General features: G+C 34.4%; 2 protein-coding genes across 2 annotated transcripts in view; both read left to right on the top strand.

Annotated features, from left to right (window-relative positions):
- LOC144444738 (glycine receptor subunit alpha-2-like) overlaps positions 1 to 17591 on the top strand; it is a 51734-nt gene extending 34143 nt beyond the window's left edge. Inside the window, exons 3-9 of the mRNA XM_078134262.1 lie at positions 635 to 702; positions 5488 to 5699; positions 7121 to 7203; positions 11052 to 11189; positions 12620 to 12849; positions 16143 to 16304; positions 17169 to 17591. Of these exons, the coding sequence (XP_077990388.1) occupies positions 635 to 702; positions 5488 to 5699; positions 7121 to 7203; positions 11052 to 11189; positions 12620 to 12849; positions 16143 to 16304; positions 17169 to 17393 (1118 nt within the window). The 3' untranslated portion in view covers positions 17394 to 17591. The remainder of the gene's footprint in view (positions 1 to 634; positions 703 to 5487; positions 5700 to 7120; positions 7204 to 11051; positions 11190 to 12619; positions 12850 to 16142; positions 16305 to 17168) is intronic.
- Positions 17592 to 21736: 4145 nt separating this feature from the next.
- LOC144444519 (glycine receptor subunit alpha-3-like) overlaps positions 21737 to 23491 on the top strand; it is a 62044-nt gene continuing 60289 nt past the window's right edge. The window contains exon 1 of the mRNA XM_078133962.1: positions 21737 to 22036. Within this exon, the coding sequence (XP_077990088.1) occupies positions 21948 to 22036 (89 nt within the window). The 5' untranslated portion in view covers positions 21737 to 21947. The remainder of the gene's footprint in view (positions 22037 to 23491) is intronic.

Raw genomic sequence — 23491 nt, 5'->3', positions numbered from 1 at the left:
ATGCACGGAAACGTTTCTAGACAAGTCAACAATTTAGACAGTTTAGGCAGTTAGATATACTCAATAGCTTGGACACAAATTGTGTATTATTGTTTGTCAACTTTATTGTGAACACAAAATGATTATTTGTATATAATATTTGAATACCATTAGAAGTTCTACAATTTTAAGATATAGTTCGACATCCTTTAATAGCTGGAATGATACAAATGTGTTATAACATGGCCCCACAAAGAGACAGATCGTATCAATTTAAACTCTGAACAAATCAACATACATGACTGAGCTTCACGAGTCGGATTGATTGATTTTATATAGTCGGTATTGACAGGTGCATTGTTACATAAAAGAGCATCAGACTATAAAGATGAAGCCATAAAAAGAAATTAATGGCCACATTTCCGTGATGAATCGACTGTCTTCCTGCGGTTCATGTATCATTTACAAATTTGGTCAAATTAAAAGAGGGATACAATAATGAGATTGGAAAGCGTCCATGCATCACTGTCTGTCTGACTTTTAAATTTACGATGAGTCTGAGCATCATTTTAATTAGAATCCGTGTGTTTTTGTACAGGGAAGTGTGTTTTTGTATCACCTCTACTTCAATGTGTTATAATGTTTTTCTTTGTAGGGCCACCAGTGACAGTGACATGTGATATTTTCATTAACAGCTTTGATTCAGTTACTGAAACCACCATGGTAAGTTGTCTGTTTTATAGCCCCTGCACAAAATTGTGTCTAACCTGTGAGACCAAATGCCCTTGTAGTTCATACAGTGAATGAATGAACACACACACAGTGTTCCAGCCACCCATACACACACACACACACACACACACACACACACACAACACAACATACATGCACACACTTCCATTCAGACACAATGGATACATACATACATACATACATACATACATACATACATACATACATACATACATACAATGGATATATATATATATATATATATATATATATATATATATATATATATATATATATATATATATATAACATTTTACGATAAATATATATTTTTACTCAATTACATAATGTCTACCACAAAAGATGTTTTGTCAGTCATGACGTTTCGCATCAATTTGCTCATTACGTCAGCATTCAATTCATAATGATAAGTCGACTATAACCAACTACTATCAATCATCAATGTTTACTCCATACAGAGATATATTAGATTTAAAACCTTTTACATTTATTATTTCAGGCAAAGATTTATCCCTGCTGTTTCCACATACATACATACATACATACATACATACATACTTATCGATACATACATATCGTTTGTAAGCATGATAGTGATGCAACTCTATCTAGAGTTCTCTCCCCGTTAAAGTATGGTTACTTGTACTTTTGAATTCCTTTATCACCACATACATTATACATGACATGGAAAGTCAGCTGTTCTTGTCATATGATCTCTCTAATGAAAATAAAGTAAATTCAATTAATCAGCAAGTGCACGTATCTCACAGTGCTATACAGATATATTGTGGATTTATTGAGATACATATAATGAGTGTTCTATTTATAAGAAAATCTGAAGGAAAGATAGCGCCACGAAAAACTGTGTTCACAATATGCATTTGTATGTGTTCTTAAAATATATAATACAGTATCTGTTTATAGCTCTAAACTGGAAACAAAATGTCAAGTCTAGGCGGTGTTGTTTTTGGTTTCGAAAAATGTTGCTCTTCAGTCACAATGTATACTTCTAACGATAAAAATGGTATAGAAATATACAGACAATTCCGAAAACGTACCATGCCTTAGTAAAATAAGAAATTAACAATTCTTAAATGCAGCCTCTCTCAATACAATGGTATTTGACATAAGCCAGCCAATTTAGTTGAAAATCCTTTACGTTTGTAGACACGACTCTATAAAACATCTTTATATGATTTTCCAATTTGATATTTAACGAAAGTGTTCTCAGGAGAAAAGAACATTAAACGTCCCGAATCGTCTGGGAATTCATAGGCATTATTGGATTGCACAGCCGAACGTATCGTCACCTTCTACATAAATGAAATGTCTTGCACCGTGGGAAAGTGTTTCCCTCAGTGGTCCTTCCTTGTAATACTAGGTGTGAAATTTAAGACTGCCACGTTATCAATGCACGTGTCTAGGGTTTAATCATGGAACATCAAAAAGGTCCTAATCTGATTTGCAGTGCCATTTCAGTGAAACGTGCTATGATTACCAGATGTAGTTAGTCGTTCTATGTAACGATCATTATACTTGTGACTACTTATATTTCACAAATCTATTTGACTACGTCAGTTGCTGAAACATGTGTAGCTCCATAGACTAGAGATATTGTGTGTAACTTCACGGTTGTTGGTGTTTACTGTCGTTTCATTTTAAAATATTTTTATAACATTTGATCTGGAATGGTATTTAGATACTAGCGTTCAACACAAGGAGATGATTTTAAGAGACTGTGTTCTTGGCTAACAAACCTCGTATATAATTTAACACATTAGTACGTTAAAGAACGCGGTTCGCGTGTATTATGTAATGAAATTTTGTACAATCACTTTTCCCTGAAAATGAGTCATCTGCATTTTGCCTCAATTCAATTCTTACCACAGGCAAACTTTATGAAAATGAAAGTTGCAATATCAACAGTTCTGAACACGAAATAGCCACATCGATCTTTTAAAAAGTATATGTTTACGTCAAAAGGCGACATTTGCGACTTCTGACATTCAACCAGCATATGCGAAATGACATGACATTAGTTCATATATATTTGATTGATTTTCCACTGCCAAAAATAGCTTTTATATGCAACCATCGGGCCTTTGACAGAGGCTAGTCAATGCGTTATGCTTTCAAGTGGCATATAAAGCCACAATGTATTTACAGTTACTTTTCAAATACAATAGGTTTCACATTTGATAGAAACTAGAAAGTACTTGCACTGCATTATTGCTTTATATTTACAATTACATTATGTATGAACTATTTCATTATTTGAATAGTATGGACTAATACAGGAAATGTGATTTCATAAGACAGGGAGAGAGGTTTTCTTTGCTGTCATTTTGGAAATATTTCAAAATTTATACATGCTGTGTGAAAGTAACATCATAACAGGTCACTCAGACCAAACTGTCATCAATTAGGTCATTCTGACGCTATTTAAAAGGTTAGATGAATATTTTTGTGTGTGTTACATCAGTGACCATGTCATGAAATGTTCAATTTTATATTGAAGTGGAATAGAATGTTTTTTTTAAAAAATATTATATTGTTTTACATCATGACAACGTTGAGCAGGATGAAAATGCACATATAAACAAAAACGATGATGTAGATTGTCCACATTTAGAGAAACGAATATGTAATTCGAAGGTAGACCAAAGTTTCCATGAAGATAAGCCATACTGTTGCCGAAAAAGGTCAATTTTCCCTGAACAATAAGTGATTTTAGATCACAATACGATTAGGATGATGACATTATACATTAATCATTCCATGTTAAAAACCGTATCTTTAAAATCGTCATGCTCTGACATCAGTAGGCTTTTGATTAAAAGCATCTGATAACGTAGATAGTTAAATGCTGTAAGTTCCGTACATTTACAGAATTCACATTGACAATTCAATGGATAATATTGTGAATTGGAGTTGAAGAATGTAACAGGAACGCATTAATTTCCATCTTAAACAATTGCTCATGATATATCGACTTTAAAGAGATGTCTTGTATTGGCTTTTAGTAGATCAATTTACCAGATTAAATGACAGGTAATGAATAAGGATTGGATTTAGGGATTATATGTATTTGTTGGATATCATGATGTCATTAAGAACGCCGCCATATCGCTTTTAACTTAAAACGATTAATTTGGTTGAGGTTTTTCTCTGTTAATGGGTTTAAATCTGCAAACTGATAGATCTTTGATTTTCGCCGAGCTCAATCTTCTGCTGTCATAGTAATACCATGATGTCACACCGTTAATTCTTCTTGGGTGTGTTGTTTCACTGAAGAACACATGCAGCTGCAATACATAGCATTACCTTGATCACCGTTTATTATATACCTTTTTTTGAAAAGTTCGTTTATCCTGCTTGGCATCATCTCTAGGCATATTGACCTTGGTGATTCCCAGGGCTATAAACACCTAGTTTCGAAAATTCTCTCTACAAGAAACCTGGGCGCGTTGATGATAGAGAGATGTACTGTCAGTCGGTACATGATCATGCAGTGGCAGGGACATACATGTATGTTCACATATTTATGTTGATCCATAAATATATATTTGATTATTAACTGAAATTCATACAACTACATTGATTGCCAACATTAATTAAACAGTGACAACAAAAAAGTAATAACGTTGTATTTGTTGAAAATATACATAAGAATACGAGTAAATTGGAAATATTACCGTTACATAAATTAGTGTGTGTAATATTTGATAAATTACATGTGTGCATACTGGAATTTAATATTTGCTTTAAAAACAATACTTCCCATTTGTAATAAATAATAGTTGTACGATACAACTATTACGAACGTCATTTCCAGTGGTGTTCATTAACCTCTCACCAATTTACCATAACAGAAACCATATGGTCATATTCATGAATAAAGAACAAACAGCTTTTGTACGATACTCTATCGTAAATGTGGGTGACGTTGAATGTTATATCAACATGCAAAACTCCGTGAAAACTGTCATAACAGTTGCCAGCTGTGTACAATTATTCTGGTCTCACAACTGTATGTGTAAACAGCAACCGGGCAGGATACCTCTATTATGAATTAATACTCCCTATGTTGTTACCAATTTTCCGGCTTGTTATGAACACTAGGCGCCTGTAATCTCTAATTTCAAAGGTTTCATTTGAAAAAGAAGCCTGTCAAAATGATTTATACGTTGATATGCAACAGGGAACTTACAAAGACGCCATTTTGAATATGTTGATGATGTGCTGTTTTACAAATGGGTCTCATTCCGTTAATAAACACGAATCAATCACTGTTGTCGTAGTTTGTAACCACAAAGAATCTAGTGTTGGTTACTCTGGCTGAAGAGGGGGGGGGGGGGGTCCTTCCAATAAACTTTGCTTAGGCGATAAGAAATAATTGTGTGGTTTCCGAAACATGGCCTCAGAAAATACCGTAGTTAGTTTTCTTTTTAATTCTTTTTCTTTTCTTTTTTAAAATCTATTTAGCTGTATTTTTCTTGACAATATTGAACACACTTTTTTATTTTTTTATTTGGCCTTAGGTATTTAAGACAAATACATAATCTCACAATTATTAGCGTCTCAGCATGCTAAATTGTATAGAAAGAGTATATTTTCATTAAAAGATCACCGTTTATCCTAAAAGTTATGTATCTCGCTTAGAAATTTCGTTTTCCCTCTCACTTGCATCATTAGATAGCACTTTATTCCCCGGAAGTGGAATGTTCATTTTTATTTCATTTTCTTGGTTTACAGGACTATAGTCTGTCAATATTTATGCGCCAACGTTGGAAGGATGGTCGTCTTAGTCATAACGATTCTGAGGCTATATTCATACATGACATTAGAAGAATTTGGACTCCAGATGCGTTCTTCCCTAACGAAAAAAATGGCCACTTGCACACAGTAACAGTTGAAAACCAAATTGCCAGAATTCATCCAGACGGTAGTCTGCTTTACAGTACAAGGTAATTGGTCCAGAAAAATAGTTGTGAGAATATCACAATTATTTCAATAGTATTGAATTGACGTCTATTTATGCATATATCTAAGTCAAAGCTAAAGCAACACTTGGATTTTACAAACAGTGCTTCATCATTTGTTGAACAAGATGGCCGCGGTATGTCATGGATCAATGTGAGGGTTTTCAGACGCACTTCGAAATCAAAGTTTAATGATGTACGTTAATTGAATCTACAAGTATAGAAATACATTAACAGAGGTTATTTTGCCACCTGTGCAGTGCCATTTCATTGTGTTATTCACAATAGTCGACCATGCTTGTAACAGCAAACATTTCAAGCGCCAAACGTTGAGAGTAGGGACCTGATAGAAGAAAATGGAATATCCTAAGTGGTTAATTTTGCCTTCTGTAATATTTAAGTCCAGACCGATTTCTACACGAGTGAACCATTCAGTTTGTTGTAGAGTGCGTTGACTGTAGTCATACAAATTCTTATAGAAACTAATTATATGTAGGTGACGTTACATTAAATATGACGTCACCCCGTTGTCTTTGTTCAGTGCAGTGTTTTTTGTTACATGTGTTTAATTTGTGGTGTATTCTTTGGTATATTCTTTGTGCTGTTAGTGAAGGTGTTCTGTACAGAGTAAGGCAATGATATTGTAATACAACTAAGTTGGTAATAACGTAACTTTATTTCTAGAAACTACTATATTACCTACTTTAGGTTGAATAACAACCACACTTTGATTTAGAGTAATGACCTGAAAGGTGTCTCGGCGAGTGTTGAATAAAGGAACCATTATAGTGTATTTCTATTTGGGGAAAAAAACCCGAGAGTTATAAATTTCTATCAACTCTCCGCGATCGATCAAGTGTAGAATGTAACATTGGACAGTGCATGGTACATTAACGAATGTACGCTTGACGTCAATGTTGAAGAACCCTTAACTTGAGATTGGCAAGATGGATTCCAAATTACAATTTCTACTTAGCAAGGCCAATCAACTTTCTTTATTCATTTCAATGTCTTAATGTAAATCCAGCGACACCATTCAATACCCAAGCCTATTTCAGGCAATGCCACTGTTCATCTATATACCCAAATTTCTCCTTGAGTTACCACGATCATAACCAGAAGAGCTACACATTTTGAAACATTTTAAAGGAGTTTATGATTATTCCAATTGTGTAATTACTTCATTCGTGTTTTGATACTAGAACCCATCAAACATGCATCAAATTGTACTGTAGTCAATAGCGTCACATTATCAATGCATGTATACTGTCCACGGATAGTAATGCTGACGGCATAGGAATGATACATACGCCATACAAACAAGAATGACCAGAATTAGGCTAGTAGGCAGTTTTCAACATGGACAATAACTTATCGTTTTCCACATATGTGCTTCATTCCTATAGATACAGTCTCAAGCTGGCCTGCTACATGTCTTTGGCACGTTTTCCGATGGATGGTCAAACTTGTGAGTTGAACATGGAGAGTTGTAAGTATTTGGAACACAGGTATTTCTATGTTTCAAGTGACACAGGTTAAAGTATAGTCTAGCTGCTAGACCTCAGGCTTTCCACTCTGTTTCTGAAGGTGACATACAATCGAAGGCGGGCTGTCGCCCTCACTAGCGACCTTCGGTCGCTTTGACAGTGAGCAGAAAAGCCCGAGGGGTCTAGCAGCAAGACTAGTCTAGTTAAAGCACTGCTAAATGCAGCCAAGTTTCTTTTATCTATTCAAATTTGGCAATCTAAATGGGAATGAATGAATGACTCAATTACACTCATGCAAATCCTGTGTCCCGGCCTACAATTTCGATTAATTGTACATTGATGTTATAGTCGTTTGTGCACTGTCTGTTTGTATGGAATTAGAGCTCTGAAGTCGTGATTTTCAATCATCGTAACTCACGTAGGTGGTTTGAGGTCCAATGAGTAAGCCTTCACATGACTACATTACGAATTTGTCATCGCCCCTATGGCATTCTGTTTGTAGTATATACAAGGCTGAGGTAAGGGACAAGGGACTAGAACTGAAGCCGGTACTGCCAATGATCCATCATTTCGTAGTATTGCTCGCTGAAAATGTCAACTGCTGAATACAAACAGAGATTCATTTAGACGGTCAGCCTAAGGCAAGATGCATACCTCTCTCACAATGTCTCGATTTTCTCTAACTATGCCTAGTCACGAGTGGCAATTACTTGAGTTCAGTATACCAGTTTTATATGCCAGTTTAGTATGCTAGTTTTATATTCAAACATATTACTTCTATGTTCATTCTATTGAAAGTTACGGCTGTGTCATGGCGAAACATGCGCAGTATACGGTCCTGTCATGTTAGACTCTAGAAGCTAGGTATGCTTTTATAGAATCAAAAAGTTAGCAATCACAGAAAACTTTATTAAAAAAGGTAAGATTACACGTGTGAAAAAAGACGTACCTCGACTTTGGGGTCACTTGAGTTCTAATTAACAAGTCACAGTTATTGCTAGACATACATCCTAAAGTTTTATATAAATACAATATATACACATAGTTACTGTAGAATAATTCGATTTAATCAGTACTGCTTTGTACATATTTAAGTAATTTGTCATTCTGTCTGGAGAGTGTTAAAATTTGCATAACCAGTCTGGCGAAAATACTAGTAATCAAAGAACTCGAAGATCAAACATAGTATACTTTGTTAGTCAATTCACGTAATATTACATGAATACCTGTGAAAATTGCTGGTAGGCCAGGGGTGACGACCGCACTTTGGTGACCGCAACCATCCTTATTTTTAGATGTATCAATACAATACAATACTGAAAGTTTATGTTCCTTCTACTGTTGATCACCTACGATGTGACCTATCGTCACTTCATTTCTATCTATATTATACTGTAAATACGTGTGAACGAATCGAGCATGGCGCCTCAAATCTCGGTTTAAAGCCTGTTCTATGAAAACATTATACAGTAGTTTTTGATGTTTGTTTAATTAATCGATAATCGAAAATATGGTATAAACAAATTTGTGTTGCTGAGGACTATGAACTTGGTATACACCATGATAATTTTTATTCCTGAACGATGTATACGTGAACCATGGTTAATCTCAAATGAATCTTCGAAGAGCATGTAGTAAACTGTAAGATCACGTAATGTGTTCGATCCCGTAACGAAGCTGAAAAAAAAGGTTTCAGTTTGAGTGAGATGAAATGGTGACATGGGTCCAGTGATGTGGTGTATTTATTTATCGCTTCGGCCGTGAAGGAAGATGCTTCACCGGAATGGCCGTGCTATTGATGGGGACCTTTTGTAATCACGTCTATTAATAATAGTAACCAATCACGTGTATAAGTAATGATAATATTTCGTAGTTTCTAAACTATCCAAGACGGCACATGAAAGTGGTGAAACGTTTTTCATACGATGTGTTATATTCAAATTTGACAAATAGGGTGTAATTTAGCTGAAAACCAACTCAATTCAGATGTGAATCGCTTCTATTTGCGTTTACATTGTAGGAATTGTAGGATTTGGTTCACGCCGAATTCAATGTCACAAACACAGAAGAAGAAGCCCGAAAATCACAGCAAACGCTACCTACATATAATACAGTCGACATGTTTGAATCATGGACGCCATCTTGCCATATTACACTTCATGCATATGCATTTGTCTTCATTGCATTCTCTCACGGAATTGAACTTCGTAAAGGTATAACTCAATTTAAATGTAGACACTAGAGCCAAAGGGAAGATCTAAAAAAATATATAGTATTTGAATATTCACCAAACGTTTCGGATTTGGTCTGCTCGACCTGCTTATTTGGGCAGACTAGACGCAATATCATAAAACCATTGACAGCGACCGGCTGCTGACGGCAGCCTTCCGAGTTTACTCAAATTAATATAGCGTAATTATATTAATTCATATTGTCTTTACACTTTAAAGTACATGAACAAATGTATGTTCTTATGTTTGATGAATGTACTAATTTTTATTGAAATTGAAGTATGGAGTCTTAAGATATTGCTTAATTATTTGATTTCATTAATATGCAAATTTCTCTAATTAAACATTAACCGATCTGGCTCAAAACCTAATCAGGTCTAGCTATTACCCTAAAGATTATATATCCCAAATTTCATTACAATTGAGCCAGCCGAATTTTAGAAAATGATGACACAGACACAGACAGACAGACAGACAGACACACACACACACAGACATACAGACATTCCTATTTTAATACCTCCCGTACCCTTACGGGAGGTAAAAATGCATGTCGTACTGTGGTAATGCACTGATATTGCAGCATTTGATAAAAGGATAGACGTGTAGACCTGACGTATAATAAATTATATGATATTATAGACCAGATCAAATCATTGTACGTGCTCTAAGTCGACACAACAGCCAGACGTTAAGAAATATGGACGTACATGATATAGGGTTTTTAAAAATCAATTATGATTGCCTAAAGCTTTGATGTAAATTGTGTTGATTGTCGGATATTGTATGTAAATTCAATACATTTATGCCGTGTCGGTATACCTTTGATGTGACTTGTTTTAGATTGATGTGTGTTTGACGAGCATCATCCTATTGATAGCAAGTAGGAGGGTTTGAGAATTTAGATTAGGCTATCTTACTAATACCACTTAAACGTTTGGCGGCGCACTGTACGAGTAATTGACAGGGTAGCGTTTTTGGGCCATCGTTTGAGGGCGCGCGTAATACCCACGAAAAATGTAGAAATGTAAATTTATTCAGAGTATGAAGTTATGGAGGAGGCAGGTGAAGCAGATGATGGGCAGCATGTTAATCTGTTTTACCTCAGCTAACTATTGGCAAAATCTTCGACTGTAAGACACAATATTGTCTAATTACTCCAATGAAGTACATATACAATGGAATATTGCACATAGACTGTCGACAGTCGCTCGCGCCTTTTTTTCCTACGTTTTATCTAAACTCCGATCCGGCGCAACACTAGTCTAATCGCAAACTGATATCGAGGGCCGAAGGCCCGAGTGAACGAGGGCCGAACGGCCTTCGGCCCTCGATATCAGTGTGCGATTATAGTAGTGTTGCGCCGGTTCGGAGTTTAGATAAGACGGAGGAAAAAAGGCGCGAGCGACTGTCGACAGTCTATATTGCACAGTACTTGCTTATTTTTGAACTTCCAGTTGTAACAGATCCCGTGTAAAGGGAACTATTGCCGTTTATTTAATTATATAAATACCATTACCAGTAACAAGGTTTACCATTCATAGAATCATAGAGACATCAGTTACAATGCTGAAAATCTGTATTCTATAAATTGTCTTTATGTTTACTTCTCTCAAAAGATGGCTACACGATAAAGGATTTGATATTTGAATGGAGTAATGTGACAAACCCTATCCAAAAAGAAGCTGAACTCAAACTACCGCAGTTCAACATCATGGACATGACGACTCACAATTGCACGAAAGATTACTCAACAGGTAATAAACATTGAACTTTCCCGCCAAAATCAATCAAAGGTTTGCATATTTTCAAATTTACCTCGCATCTCAAATTCATTTCAGACAGTACTTGTTATTATATATTATATATTATATATTATATATGTTATTCATAAATTTATTTGGTTATTTTCGTTTGAAACGATTACTTAAAAAGTAGATGTAGTATATGTCTCGTCAATTGAAAATTCACTTTGCGGGTTAGTAATTTGCATATATAATACATAATTTATGAATTCAGGGTCAAAGGTTATGACAAGAAATTATTGATTGAATAGATTAAAGAAATATGCAAAACTATTAATCAGCCTTGACAACTTCGTTCTTCGAATGCTGTCTTAAGTGATTTTGTCTCAATTGAATTCTAGTATATTGGATGAACTTAAAAATTGGATCAAAAGTGTGATCCAACTACGTCCTATACGTATAGTAACATAATTTGAAAAAAAAACGGTAGGAATATTTACATAGTTCAATTAATTCTCAATATATATATGCAGACATTCATTTGCCGAATTTGATACATCTGTCAGTCAGTCAGATTCAGAATTCAGAAAAACTCTTAATCTATTGAATGTTCTGAACAGTTTATTTGATTCATCTAGTACTGGGAATGAGAAAAATCGTGATGTTATTGACAAAGTTCATTTACTGGAAAGGGGTTCAAAATAAAATAGTCTGTCGTAAAATAAATAAATTATGAAAGAAATGTAATATCGTTTCAATGAACACTACTTTATTATTGATAACTAATCATTAGTTTATGTATTGTTTTGTTCACCAAGCATTGTTTATGTCTATTCAATTTATATGCTAATAATCTATAGTCATTATTTATGAATTTGTACTAAATATTATAGTATTAGAACGTGTTTCTGTTTTTCAAATGTTGTCATGCCAACCAGTCTTTCAAAGACTAGCAGTCATATTACGATAAATTTATAGAGCTATAACACTGCAGCTAAAGTAGAAGGGATATAGAACCAATTGAAAATCGTCTTGGGAAGTATTAAAGTGAATAAACGGTATTATATCATTTAACTTTATGGTCCATTGTAACGATAAATTTCTCTCTTGGGAAATTCATTTATAAGTCATGCAATTCAACCATATCAGAATTTTTCTCATTTGAACAGTCGTTTACTTCTTGCAGTATCTATACAGTCTTGTTACTCTTTGTCATGTATTCTCTAGATGCCTCAAGTTCCATTCTTTCTGGCCGCCATTTTCTATTTATGTAGAATTTGAACGTTTCATCAAAGACCTACAATTGAGATAGTTCATTTACATTTAGCCGTTGGGCTTGTTGGATGCAAAGAAGTGGGAGACTGTCATTGAAGCTTCCCTCCTTGATAGTATATTCTCTTCTCTAGTGTTAATTCATATTCGTCCAATATCTTACGATTTAGGTAATTTCACCTGCATTCAAGCAAAATTCCATCTGAAGAGGGAAGTCGGATATTACATACTACAAGCATATCTACCAAGTATCATTCTCGTTGTGTTATCTTGGGTCTCGTTTTGGATCAGCTATGAAGCAGCGCCCGCTAGAGTTGCTCTTGGGGTGACCACCATATTGACTCTCACCACATTGGATTCTGGAATTCGTTCACAACTACCCAAAGTGTCCTACCCAAAGGTAATTATGATTAATGCAGAAGTCTGTCGCTGTATTGTAATGGTCTAGCAACAATATTTCAAATTTCGTACGATTTTGAGAAATACAGTAATTTGATAAGCAATAACAAATAAGTAAACAGACTAAAGTAAACGTTATTACAGATCTATACTGCCAATTATCAGATATCTGGCACAATTATCTTACAATTTGACAATTTTCGTACTACACTGTATACTATCCATATTACAATACCAGACATAATATTCTTTGTTCGACATCGCCATTACAAATGCAGTTACAGATAGTATGTAACATCTCAAGGAAGAATGTGCAATGTGCCTATCTTGTGTGTGACAACTCCATGGAGACACCAGAGTAAATTTCATTCCAGGGTATGATTTAATTCGCTAAATTTTCTTTAGCGATTTAAATAATAGCCAAGAAAGGCTGCAAGACACAGACAATTGTAGTGATGCAAATTGCAATTGTTATTACTTCCGCATTATAACTATATTTAGTTGTCCGGTCAGGCATGCTTGGACCATGTAACTTCGAATTCTTCCATAAAAATGTGAGCAGCCTTGGCCCTTGTCGGCATTAGCTATGAATATACAATTAGAACTAGAGCCTTATTTAGTGTTTTATGAGGAAGATGAAAGGCAAGGTCTATGAACTTCCTATTTATTGCCATCAAGTTCAAAGTAATAAAAGGAGCTCATAACAACGCAGAAATGATGAATCTAACAATCCAAGGTTTACAATGTATTTAGGTTAAGTGATGTGTCTTTTTAAAATTAAAAATTAACGAATTTGCAAACCATGTAGGTAGAACACGGCGTAGAGTTTAGTGAATACAATATCCAATCTCACTTCAGGAAGGTACAACTATTAATGTAAAAAAAATATTTATAATGAACAAGTGCTGTCTGACAACAGAAATTAGCTCTTCTCAATAATTAGACCGACATGAGTTTTTTTGAATCTTTCATCCTTGGCAGACAAAGCTATCAACTTGTATTATTACTTTCCTTCAAAGAAGCTTCATTATCTTATAAAAACACATTTAGTGACGTAGATGACAGCACATTCCTAGTACCTACATACACCTATCTGCTTTACTGCCCACCCACCCACCCACCCACCCACCTTCCTCACTCACTCACTCACTCACTCACTCACTCACTCACTCACTCACTCACTCACTCACTCACTCACTCACTCACTCACTCACTCACTCACTCACTTCCTACCTATCTACCCACCCGTCCATGCCTACATGCATGCATGAATACAATGCATACATGCATGTATACATACATACATACATACATACACACATACATACATACATACATACATACATACATAGTACATACATACACACATACACACATACATTATACATACATACATACATACATACATACATACATACATACATACATACACACACATACATACATACATACATACATACATACATACATACATACATACATACATACATACATACATACATACATACATATATACATACATAACCGTAACGTGCTGTAGAACCTGATTGTAGCAAACACACACACATACAGTTAATATCATTTATTATTTATACATATGTACGATAGCCATATCCATATTACTTAATTAATACTTAATCACCACTTTGATGGATCTTTTGATCCCTTTGATACCTATTCTGTTGAAGTGGTGTTATGCCTAATTAGCTCGTGTTGAAGTACTTTCAATTTCAATAAACATGGCCTCACAAAAACTATTAATTAATTAGTGTTGAATGAAGAAACAGTGTATTGAGATATTCATCCATTATATAATTTGATGAAGCGCATACTCAAATGGAGAGAAATTACATCATTAAAAAATACGGCATTTTTACAATATGATTAGTGCCATAGAATGAATTATAGAGCATCGTGTATACGCTCATATTTCAGTCATTGAAATTGAGTTTTCTGAAATTGCACACTATAATGAGCAAGATGACACTCTCAAGAAAAATGCTAATGACATGAAAAACAAGTAATAATTAAATGGACGGACGACTACACTGAGAAAAGGTAAGGTGTGAAATGGAGTAGCAATTCCTAGTAGGAATTAAAACACAGCAAGTTGACATGTCAATACTTTGTCCTTTTTCCATACTAACTAATGCATGACGTTACCACGCTCCGTATCCCGAGAGGAGAACTCCATATGCTGTCAATGTAATGTCACCACAAAGTCAAAGCGATATCACGAGGCAGACGTGATCTGTGTTTATATGCATTTTATAACTCTTTCACAAGCCCTACCTGTGTAAAGCAAGGTTGGAATAGATAGCCAATACAAATAAACAAATATATAGAGCAGCATGTCTATTTTTCAAACTTAGTTTCAGAATTCTTCTTTGCAGTCTGTAATAGGACCTGCTATATTGGTTGTGTTGGATGATTCTAACGCGAAAATCATCTAAAAACATACACCGGACATTACAAGATAGCCGTTCGACAGTTCCGACTTACACTTCGGATAACAGATTAAGCCCTTTTTACAAGTACGGCGTTTTGCTGGATTTCACCCAGTATCTCAGTAAAGCACATGAATGAGAAATATTGGACACATAGATACACGTATATGTTAAGCCGTCGTCCACCTCAATTGCATTTGTATTGTTGTTGTTGTTGTTGTTGTTGTTGTTGTTGTTGTTGTTGTTGTTGTTTGTATTTGTGTTGTTGTTGTTGTTGTTTGTATTGGTGATGATGGGGATGTTTTGGATTCGAATACCTCCTTCTATTCAGACTGTAGTATTAGTGAATAATTATCAGCCTATTTGCATAATAAGACAATTGTGAATTATACAAGACATCAAATGCGATACAGGCAAAATAAGCACTTGTGAATAAAGTAACATTATATTCAGCAGAAGTATATGTCAAAATGATACAATAAAGCAAAGGTGATTACAATTTCAGAATAAACAACACCACATTTCTGACATCTGTGGAGTACAGATGATTTGCCATAATAATTCTTATGGCTTTGACCTTTGATCTCCAGCTGGAGCAAGTTATTCCTTGGGCGCTGATAGAGAATACCAGCATGCATTTCGTTGTGTTGAAGGATAGAAGACTTAGTATGAATTAAATAGCTGAGAGGTTAATGGTTAGATACACAGATTTGAATATTGATAATTTAAAATGGTCAATAGAGTAATTATAGTAAAAAAATGTAAATGTGGACAAATACAACCCTGTGTAATGCATGGTTCGTTATATAATATGATAGAACACCCTTTTTCTTTCTTTTATTATTAGGCAATAGATATCTGGATGGCTGTGTGTCTGGTCTTTGTCTTTGCTGCCTTAGTGGAGTTTGCTGGCGTTAACTACATGAGCGTCTATCAGAAGAAACTGAAGAAAGAGAAGGAAGACGAACTTAAGCTGATAGAAGAGAAAAAACGGAACGAAGCAGCTGAGGTAAGTATTTCATAATTTGTCAGAATTTTCAGACGATTTCTCACACAGTAACTCTAGTTCCATGCGATTATGACTAAACGGCTCCGATTTGGTTTCTGTGATGCAAATTCTTTCTTAATTCAGACAACCAACACAAAGTAAACTTGTGACGACCATCCCACCATTTTAAAGTCAAGTTTTTCAGAATTCGAAACAAACAAATATGAAGCATAGTGCACATGTGTAGTTTATAAAACATGCCCATTGTACATCTTCAAATTAGTGAGTTGTCTGTAACATGAGTATTCATAGAAACATCCAATGACGTCACGTTTCGTATATTAGCAATAGGAAGTCTAATGAGGTTTCCCTTGCAATCATTACAAAACCCATAAAATATTAAAAGCCTTGTAATGAACACATTTGGACTAAACAAACAGTTTAAATATTAATTAGATACAGGTGATCATTACTTCATACTTGACAAGTGGAGCGTAAACTTCAGTTCCAGGTGATCAGTCATGCATGTATCTGTTGCATTTGCAATTGTGTTCCCACCATGCCGAGTTTTTTTTCATTCAAACCATACACAATATTGGGACATTACATATGCATAAAATGTCAGTTTTTGCATTTATAAATGTGACCGCATGTTGAATTAAACATGAAACGTACGTATTCTTTTGAGGAGAGGGTAAGTAGAAGTTGGAGACTTTATTAAGGCGTGTCTGGTTGCATTGTGCATGTTGTTATGGTATTGTGATAGTGGTAATATCTACAGAATGCATCTACCAAACAAATTATAGAATACACAAAAAAGTCAAGAAAACGCAAGCAACTTTAAAGAAACCAATCTCTTAATTAAATTCATTTCATAAATTACAGAACAATGAGGGAAAAGATACTAATGGCGAGAATATCGAGATGCAGACTTTCAACAAATCAACACAGCCAATAGTGACCACAGATGAGGTCAAAGTCACCATCAAGGCAACTACAAAATTTCAACGTCTCATGACAGCTGATAACGTCGACAAAGCATCAAGATTTGCATTTCCTGCTGTCTTTATAACATTCAATATTATTTACTGGCCAACATTTTTATATTAGGCTACCTATAATTAGCGATATCGAAATTGGGATTTGTCGAAAGAAAATGTGAAATTATTATGCCAGAATATCAGTAATGATTCAACTGGTTACGACCTCAAGGTGTAGTATTGACGTGACGCAGATCTGGGCATTACTCAGAACATTTGTAAACCTATTAAAAAAAGATGGGGTTTTAAACTATACATTTGTGCCCGATGTGATGTTATATATATATATATATATATATATATATATATATATATATATATATATATATATATATATATATATATATATATATATATATATATATATATATATATATATATATATATATATATATATATATATATATATATATATATATATATATATATATATATATAGTTTCCAAGTCAAGTGATAAAATCACAGTTTCGACACGAATGATAACAATTAACGCCCACTTCACACAGCATTTCATCATCAAACGTTGTAAGCTAAGTTGTGTCAAAGTTAAACCTACACAAGCGAAAGAACTTTTTCTGTCAGAGTATATGTCGCTCAGTAGGACAGTGTATTATCTTTCAAATTAAACATGAGTGGCCATATGGACGAGGATTGGGCATTTATTTTGAATTCTGATTTTATAAAATCAATTTTATCATGGCTTCCTTTTTGAAAAATCAATGAAACAATTTTGTCTAAGTCAGTGTTTGTCATTTAATACAATGCAAAAAGTCAGAAAAGGTATAGAAATGTTTGTTATTGTACATGCAATGACAAACATTTTACACATATAATATGCTTTTGCAATTTATTGAACTACAAACAAGGACTTGGTATATGTTGTGTCACATTAATTTTTCAAAAGAAGCCAGGATAAAATTGTTTTGTAAGTTAAAAATCCAAAATAAATACCCAATCGTTATCCATATGGCCACTTTGATATTACAGAAATATTATCTGAACTTTAACCCTGAGAACTTTCATTCTTTCGCCTCTTTATAATTAAATCTTCTTATATCTCATACTGTATATGAATCAGCGTACATGTGTAAAGTGTAAACATTTATCTTTTTAGAGTACTGTTTAATATTATGGGTATATTCAGAACAAAAATAGCGTCTTGATGAGTTTGATGAGTTTGCTTATAATATTCATGACATTGAACGTACTGGGAAAAGCGAGTCCTTATTTTATAACAGAAATGTGAAAAGTAAATGATTGGGATGGATGGCAATCATTGATATGACGACAGTAATTGGAGGAGGGGGAGAGAGGAGGGAGGTTTGACATAGTGTGTATGGTAACTAGTAGAGGGAATGGGGAGGGGAGAAACAGTTGGGTGAATGAATGAGCTTAAGAAGTATGCCTATTCAAGAAATATTTAAATACAGTTTTTGGAGTGTGTTATACTTACCTTGAGATTGAGATACCAATTCTATCGAATTGAATAAAACTTACTTGCTTTTAAATATTATTCTTTAAAAACGTACATTTTCTAACATACAGTAACCATGGGAACATATTCAGAAATGTTGCAATGACATGATGCAGGTAAAGAACATAAGTTACAAAGATTTCTGAGTCCGAGTATACATTATGACGCATTTTAATGATACTTGGTAGCACACTAAATCTTACCACGAATTATTGAATATTTTTCTTAAATTATTCCAGAACGAGAAGGGGTTCAAAGGTTAGTCCTTAAGTTCAATGCTGGACATCCAAAATATGACGACCCAATTATTATAGTAAGAGAAAATCCGATACCTTAAAAACAAATTTTTGGTATCATTTCTTTAAAAATGCTTACTTGTATGACCCCATTTCGAAGTAAGAGTGAGTTCTTTATAATGTCGAAGGAAAAGTAGAATTTGTTGGATGTACTTTTGGCGTGAAACGGCTAGGCCTAGTAGGTGCGATGAGATTAATATTTATTTGATATTTGCATAACAATCGGTTGTTATAACATCGCACGCCAGTATTATGAGCTTTGGATGTTCTCAAAATGGAATGGGTTGGCGGTCATATGAGCAACGTTCAAACCTTCGACACGGAGAGATGATATGAGTGAATTATTACGACCCATGTATACCGTTGCATGTCTGTAAATACATATTTAAATTTGATTGCCAATATTTTGAAGTTACTGAGAGGCTATATCGTAAAACGGCATGGTTTTAATACAGCATACCATTTTACGATACCAATGACTAGGATTAGGGATATTTTCAAGTGTACATTTTTGTATTGTAACCGAGTAAAAATATATTTATCTTAAATACTTATCTTAACCAATAAAACAAAGAGTTGGTTTTATTCTTTTGGTTGTGAACGAGTAATTTCATGAAAAAAAAACAGTTTTTAATTACCTATTTACATATTTATAGCTCTGTATAGTTGAAGTATTTGTAAACAAAATGAAATGAAATAATGTGTGTACACAGGTGTGTATTTTACATACACGTAAACCCGTGGTGCTTGTATAAAGATTAAGACCTATTTAACTGTTCCTGTTATATTCAGGAAAGATTAAGCTATGCCAAAATAAATTCTAACTGTTGTTGTACAATGCAAACGTGATATTTTTCTCCATTTACTCGATGTCTGTCTAACATTGTTCGCCGATGTCTGATGTGCACGGTGTGCGAGCTACGACGTTGTACACTAAGTCCTATGTTTGTACATGTATGTTTTCAGCAGAATGTCTAATTGGTATGTGTAGAAATGGTTCAACAAGTCAATTCCTTGAAAGGAAACATTCAATAATGATAGTGTCAACGGAACACATACAATGTTACAGATAACTTTTAGCTATTTTTAAACGGTAACAAAACATGTAGAAAGAAGATCAAATAAGCCCATCTTGAAATGAAAAATCGTTTATCCTCCATAATACAGCTGTATAACATTAATCTTAGATGGCTATAAAGGTTAAGTTAGAATTCGTAGAGATTAAGAATTCCTTGGCAATTTAGGCCCCTCAAGTCAGGCTATGAAATGATCTTAGAGTGTTTAGTGTCTTTTCTTGAGACTATTTATTCTTTCATCTTGGACCAGATTACAAACCAATAGTTTAAAAACGTTTGACTATAACTTTGCTTATGTCTGCATCACGTGTGCGTAAGATATAGTGGCAGTTCTTGATATCCTCCTTAGTTATTATTGTCTTATGAGGCTGAAAAACTAAAGAAATGACTTTCTGAATTTCCCCCAAGGATCATAAAAACAAATGATTCAGTCAATCGTATTGAGTTGTCCTTCTATGCCACACACTATGTTAATAGTACCCACGAATCGAAATTACTTAGGCCTAAAAAAATAATTGTTTGGTTCTGGTTACCCGACCCCATCCACATATTCACGACCGACCCTAACTTTTTTTTATTTATTGGAGAAAAACAAAATTGCAAAAAGTGTGAAGTCCCAGGAGATATAGTGGATGCGGAAAGTGACATCAACTTTAAAAGACAATATAAATGTATTCTTCCAATCTCTAATTGGCTGTACATCTGATAGGAAGACATAAACAACACAGAGACCATTTGGAAAACAATGGAAAACCTGACCTAGACACTCACACATGAAAACAAATTAAAATAAAATAAAGATCTACCTACCTCACCTATTCTAAAATTGAGCGTAATCGGAACCACACAATTGATTTATTACGCCTTAGCGTTAGATGAATTATCGTTCACAAAGCGTTATCGCGTCTTAAGTCAATCTGTCAGTACTACCTGAATTACTGGAATATACAAAAGTAAAACACTATTAATTGATGTTTATTTTCAGCATTGGAATATTTGGTGCAAGGATTCATATCAGTTCAAAAACGGTTAGAAAGTACTTTTTATACTAAGTGTAATTCCAAGCTTAACAGTGAAACGATTTAGATTAATAATATATTAGATTTTATCCAAATCATTCTTTTTATCAACACATTTGTTGTATGCATGTACATACATACATACATACATACATACATACATACATACATACATACATACATACATACATACATACATACATATATGTACATACATACATACATACATACATGCATGCATACATACACACATACATACATACATACATACATACATACATACATACATACATACATACATAAAATATCGGCAATTTTATTACGTTTGTCGTTCATAGAAATTATTACAAATTTCGGTAATTATTACAAATGTCGGTTGTACAGTTCGTGCGTGTGTGTGTGCATTGATACAGGAAAAACAACTTCAGAAGACTTATCACAGAAGGGTTCGCGGCTATCCTGAAGCGCTTTGAACTGAGCCCTCTATCGGTCTTTTATGTGTAATAACGTCACGGCGTTATGCACTTTTTTATACGACGGCTTTAACATTTACTCAACAATTCGACGCATTCATTCTCATCTGTTTGTTACACACTGTCAACGAAGGGCATTGTTTGCGTACTAACAGGTTGACCCGTTTTCCAAGCCATTATTCAATTCTGTATGTTGACTATTATTCTCACATAGTACACGAGTACGTGCCAGTCTACGATCTACCGTAGTGATGTCCTGTTAGTATCCACTTCCTGTGAAAGACCATGAAACTCTTGGGAAATATTTCGTACACAAACCGACTTTTTCACTTCCTCATTTTCGTCTTGTTGCCTGGCAACATATCTGTAATAAGGTAAGTTTAATTATTTTGCTGATAATCCCAATCAGTGGCACATGTCATGCACATATAGTTATACACTATTTCTGTCAGTGCTACCGCTACGTACGTTGTGCAACTTCGGTGTCCATCGTAGCTTATCATATAGACTGCAGCCTATGTACACATGAAACGTATAGAACCAGTTTATACAGGCGATAAAATAACGTTTAGGCTAAGGGGTCTAACACTATTGCTATCTCTAAACCCGACCCCTTAGCTTGAATCAAAGTGTTCCTCTAGTACGTGGCCGATCCACTGTTCTACACTTTTGTCTGAAGTGACCATGGGCCATCTTCGGTGACATCAAGGGCGAAGTCGAGGTGATACAAGTATTCATAAAACGGACAAAATATTTGATCGTAGGCTACGAGTGACATATCCATCAAAATGTTAATCAGATTTCAATAACTCACTCCCACGTCTATGCTTAAACATTAAACAAAGTAGACAAGGAAAACAATTTTATCATGGCTTCCTACTTGAAAAATCGATGTTAAACAACATTGTCTAAGTCTGTGTTTGTAACTCAATAAATTGCAAAAAAAGTAAAAAAAATGTGTTTATAAAAGTCTCGTTATTGTACGTACAATGACAACTATTTTACAAATTTGTTATGCTTTTGCAATTTATTGAGTTACAAACAAGGACTTCGGATATGTTTTTTCATAATTATTTTTCAAGTAGGAAGCCGTGATAAAAATGTTTCGTAAATTAAAAAATCCAAAATAAATACCGAATCCTTATCCGTAATGCCACTCAATAACCATTACATTTTCGAGTTCATTTTCGAGCACTCAGTCAAACATCACAATACTCGGACATCGGGGGATTAGTACCATATCAAAACTTTTAGATCTACAAAAACAATTCTGCAAACATTACTTGTTTTTGATAAACCATTCACAATATACTTGCATGTTATATGTATATTATCAAATGTTCTCAAGTAACCAGTGAGAAAGAACACCATGGGAAAGTCCATTAAATAGAGCGTTGTGTGAATAGAAACGGATTTTGTTGACGTGTTTTGTCTATTCTCTTTGTTATGCCGCTATTGTTTCCTCGACTGTAGACGATTTAAACTGACGTGGTGTTTATGTCTTGCTGATTTGTATGTTGTTTTGTACTCAGGTTATATACGACCAGCACTACAATAATTCGTTTTACGACCCAAAGCTTAGAAAGTGGCACACCCCTTCTGGTTCAACAAACTCGATGTATTTCACCTGACGACAGTTACATCTAGTATGTCTCTAGAAAATAAGACATTTTTTTTTACAGTAAGCCATTCCATTGTAGCTCAACGCTACTCAATAGTGTGTTAATTTATGGATTGGATGCAAAGTAGACTTCTCCTCCCCTACACTTGTTGGTTCCGTGTTCTGATAACTAAAAGTACGTATTTACCATATAACTGAACCATATGTG

This window comes from Glandiceps talaboti, chromosome 13, assembly GCF_964340395.1.
Source record: "Glandiceps talaboti chromosome 13, keGlaTala1.1, whole genome shotgun sequence".
NCBI classification, from domain to species: Eukaryota; Metazoa; Hemichordata; class Enteropneusta; family Spengelidae; genus Glandiceps; species Glandiceps talaboti.
This window is presented reverse-complemented; position numbering and strand designations above follow the sequence as displayed.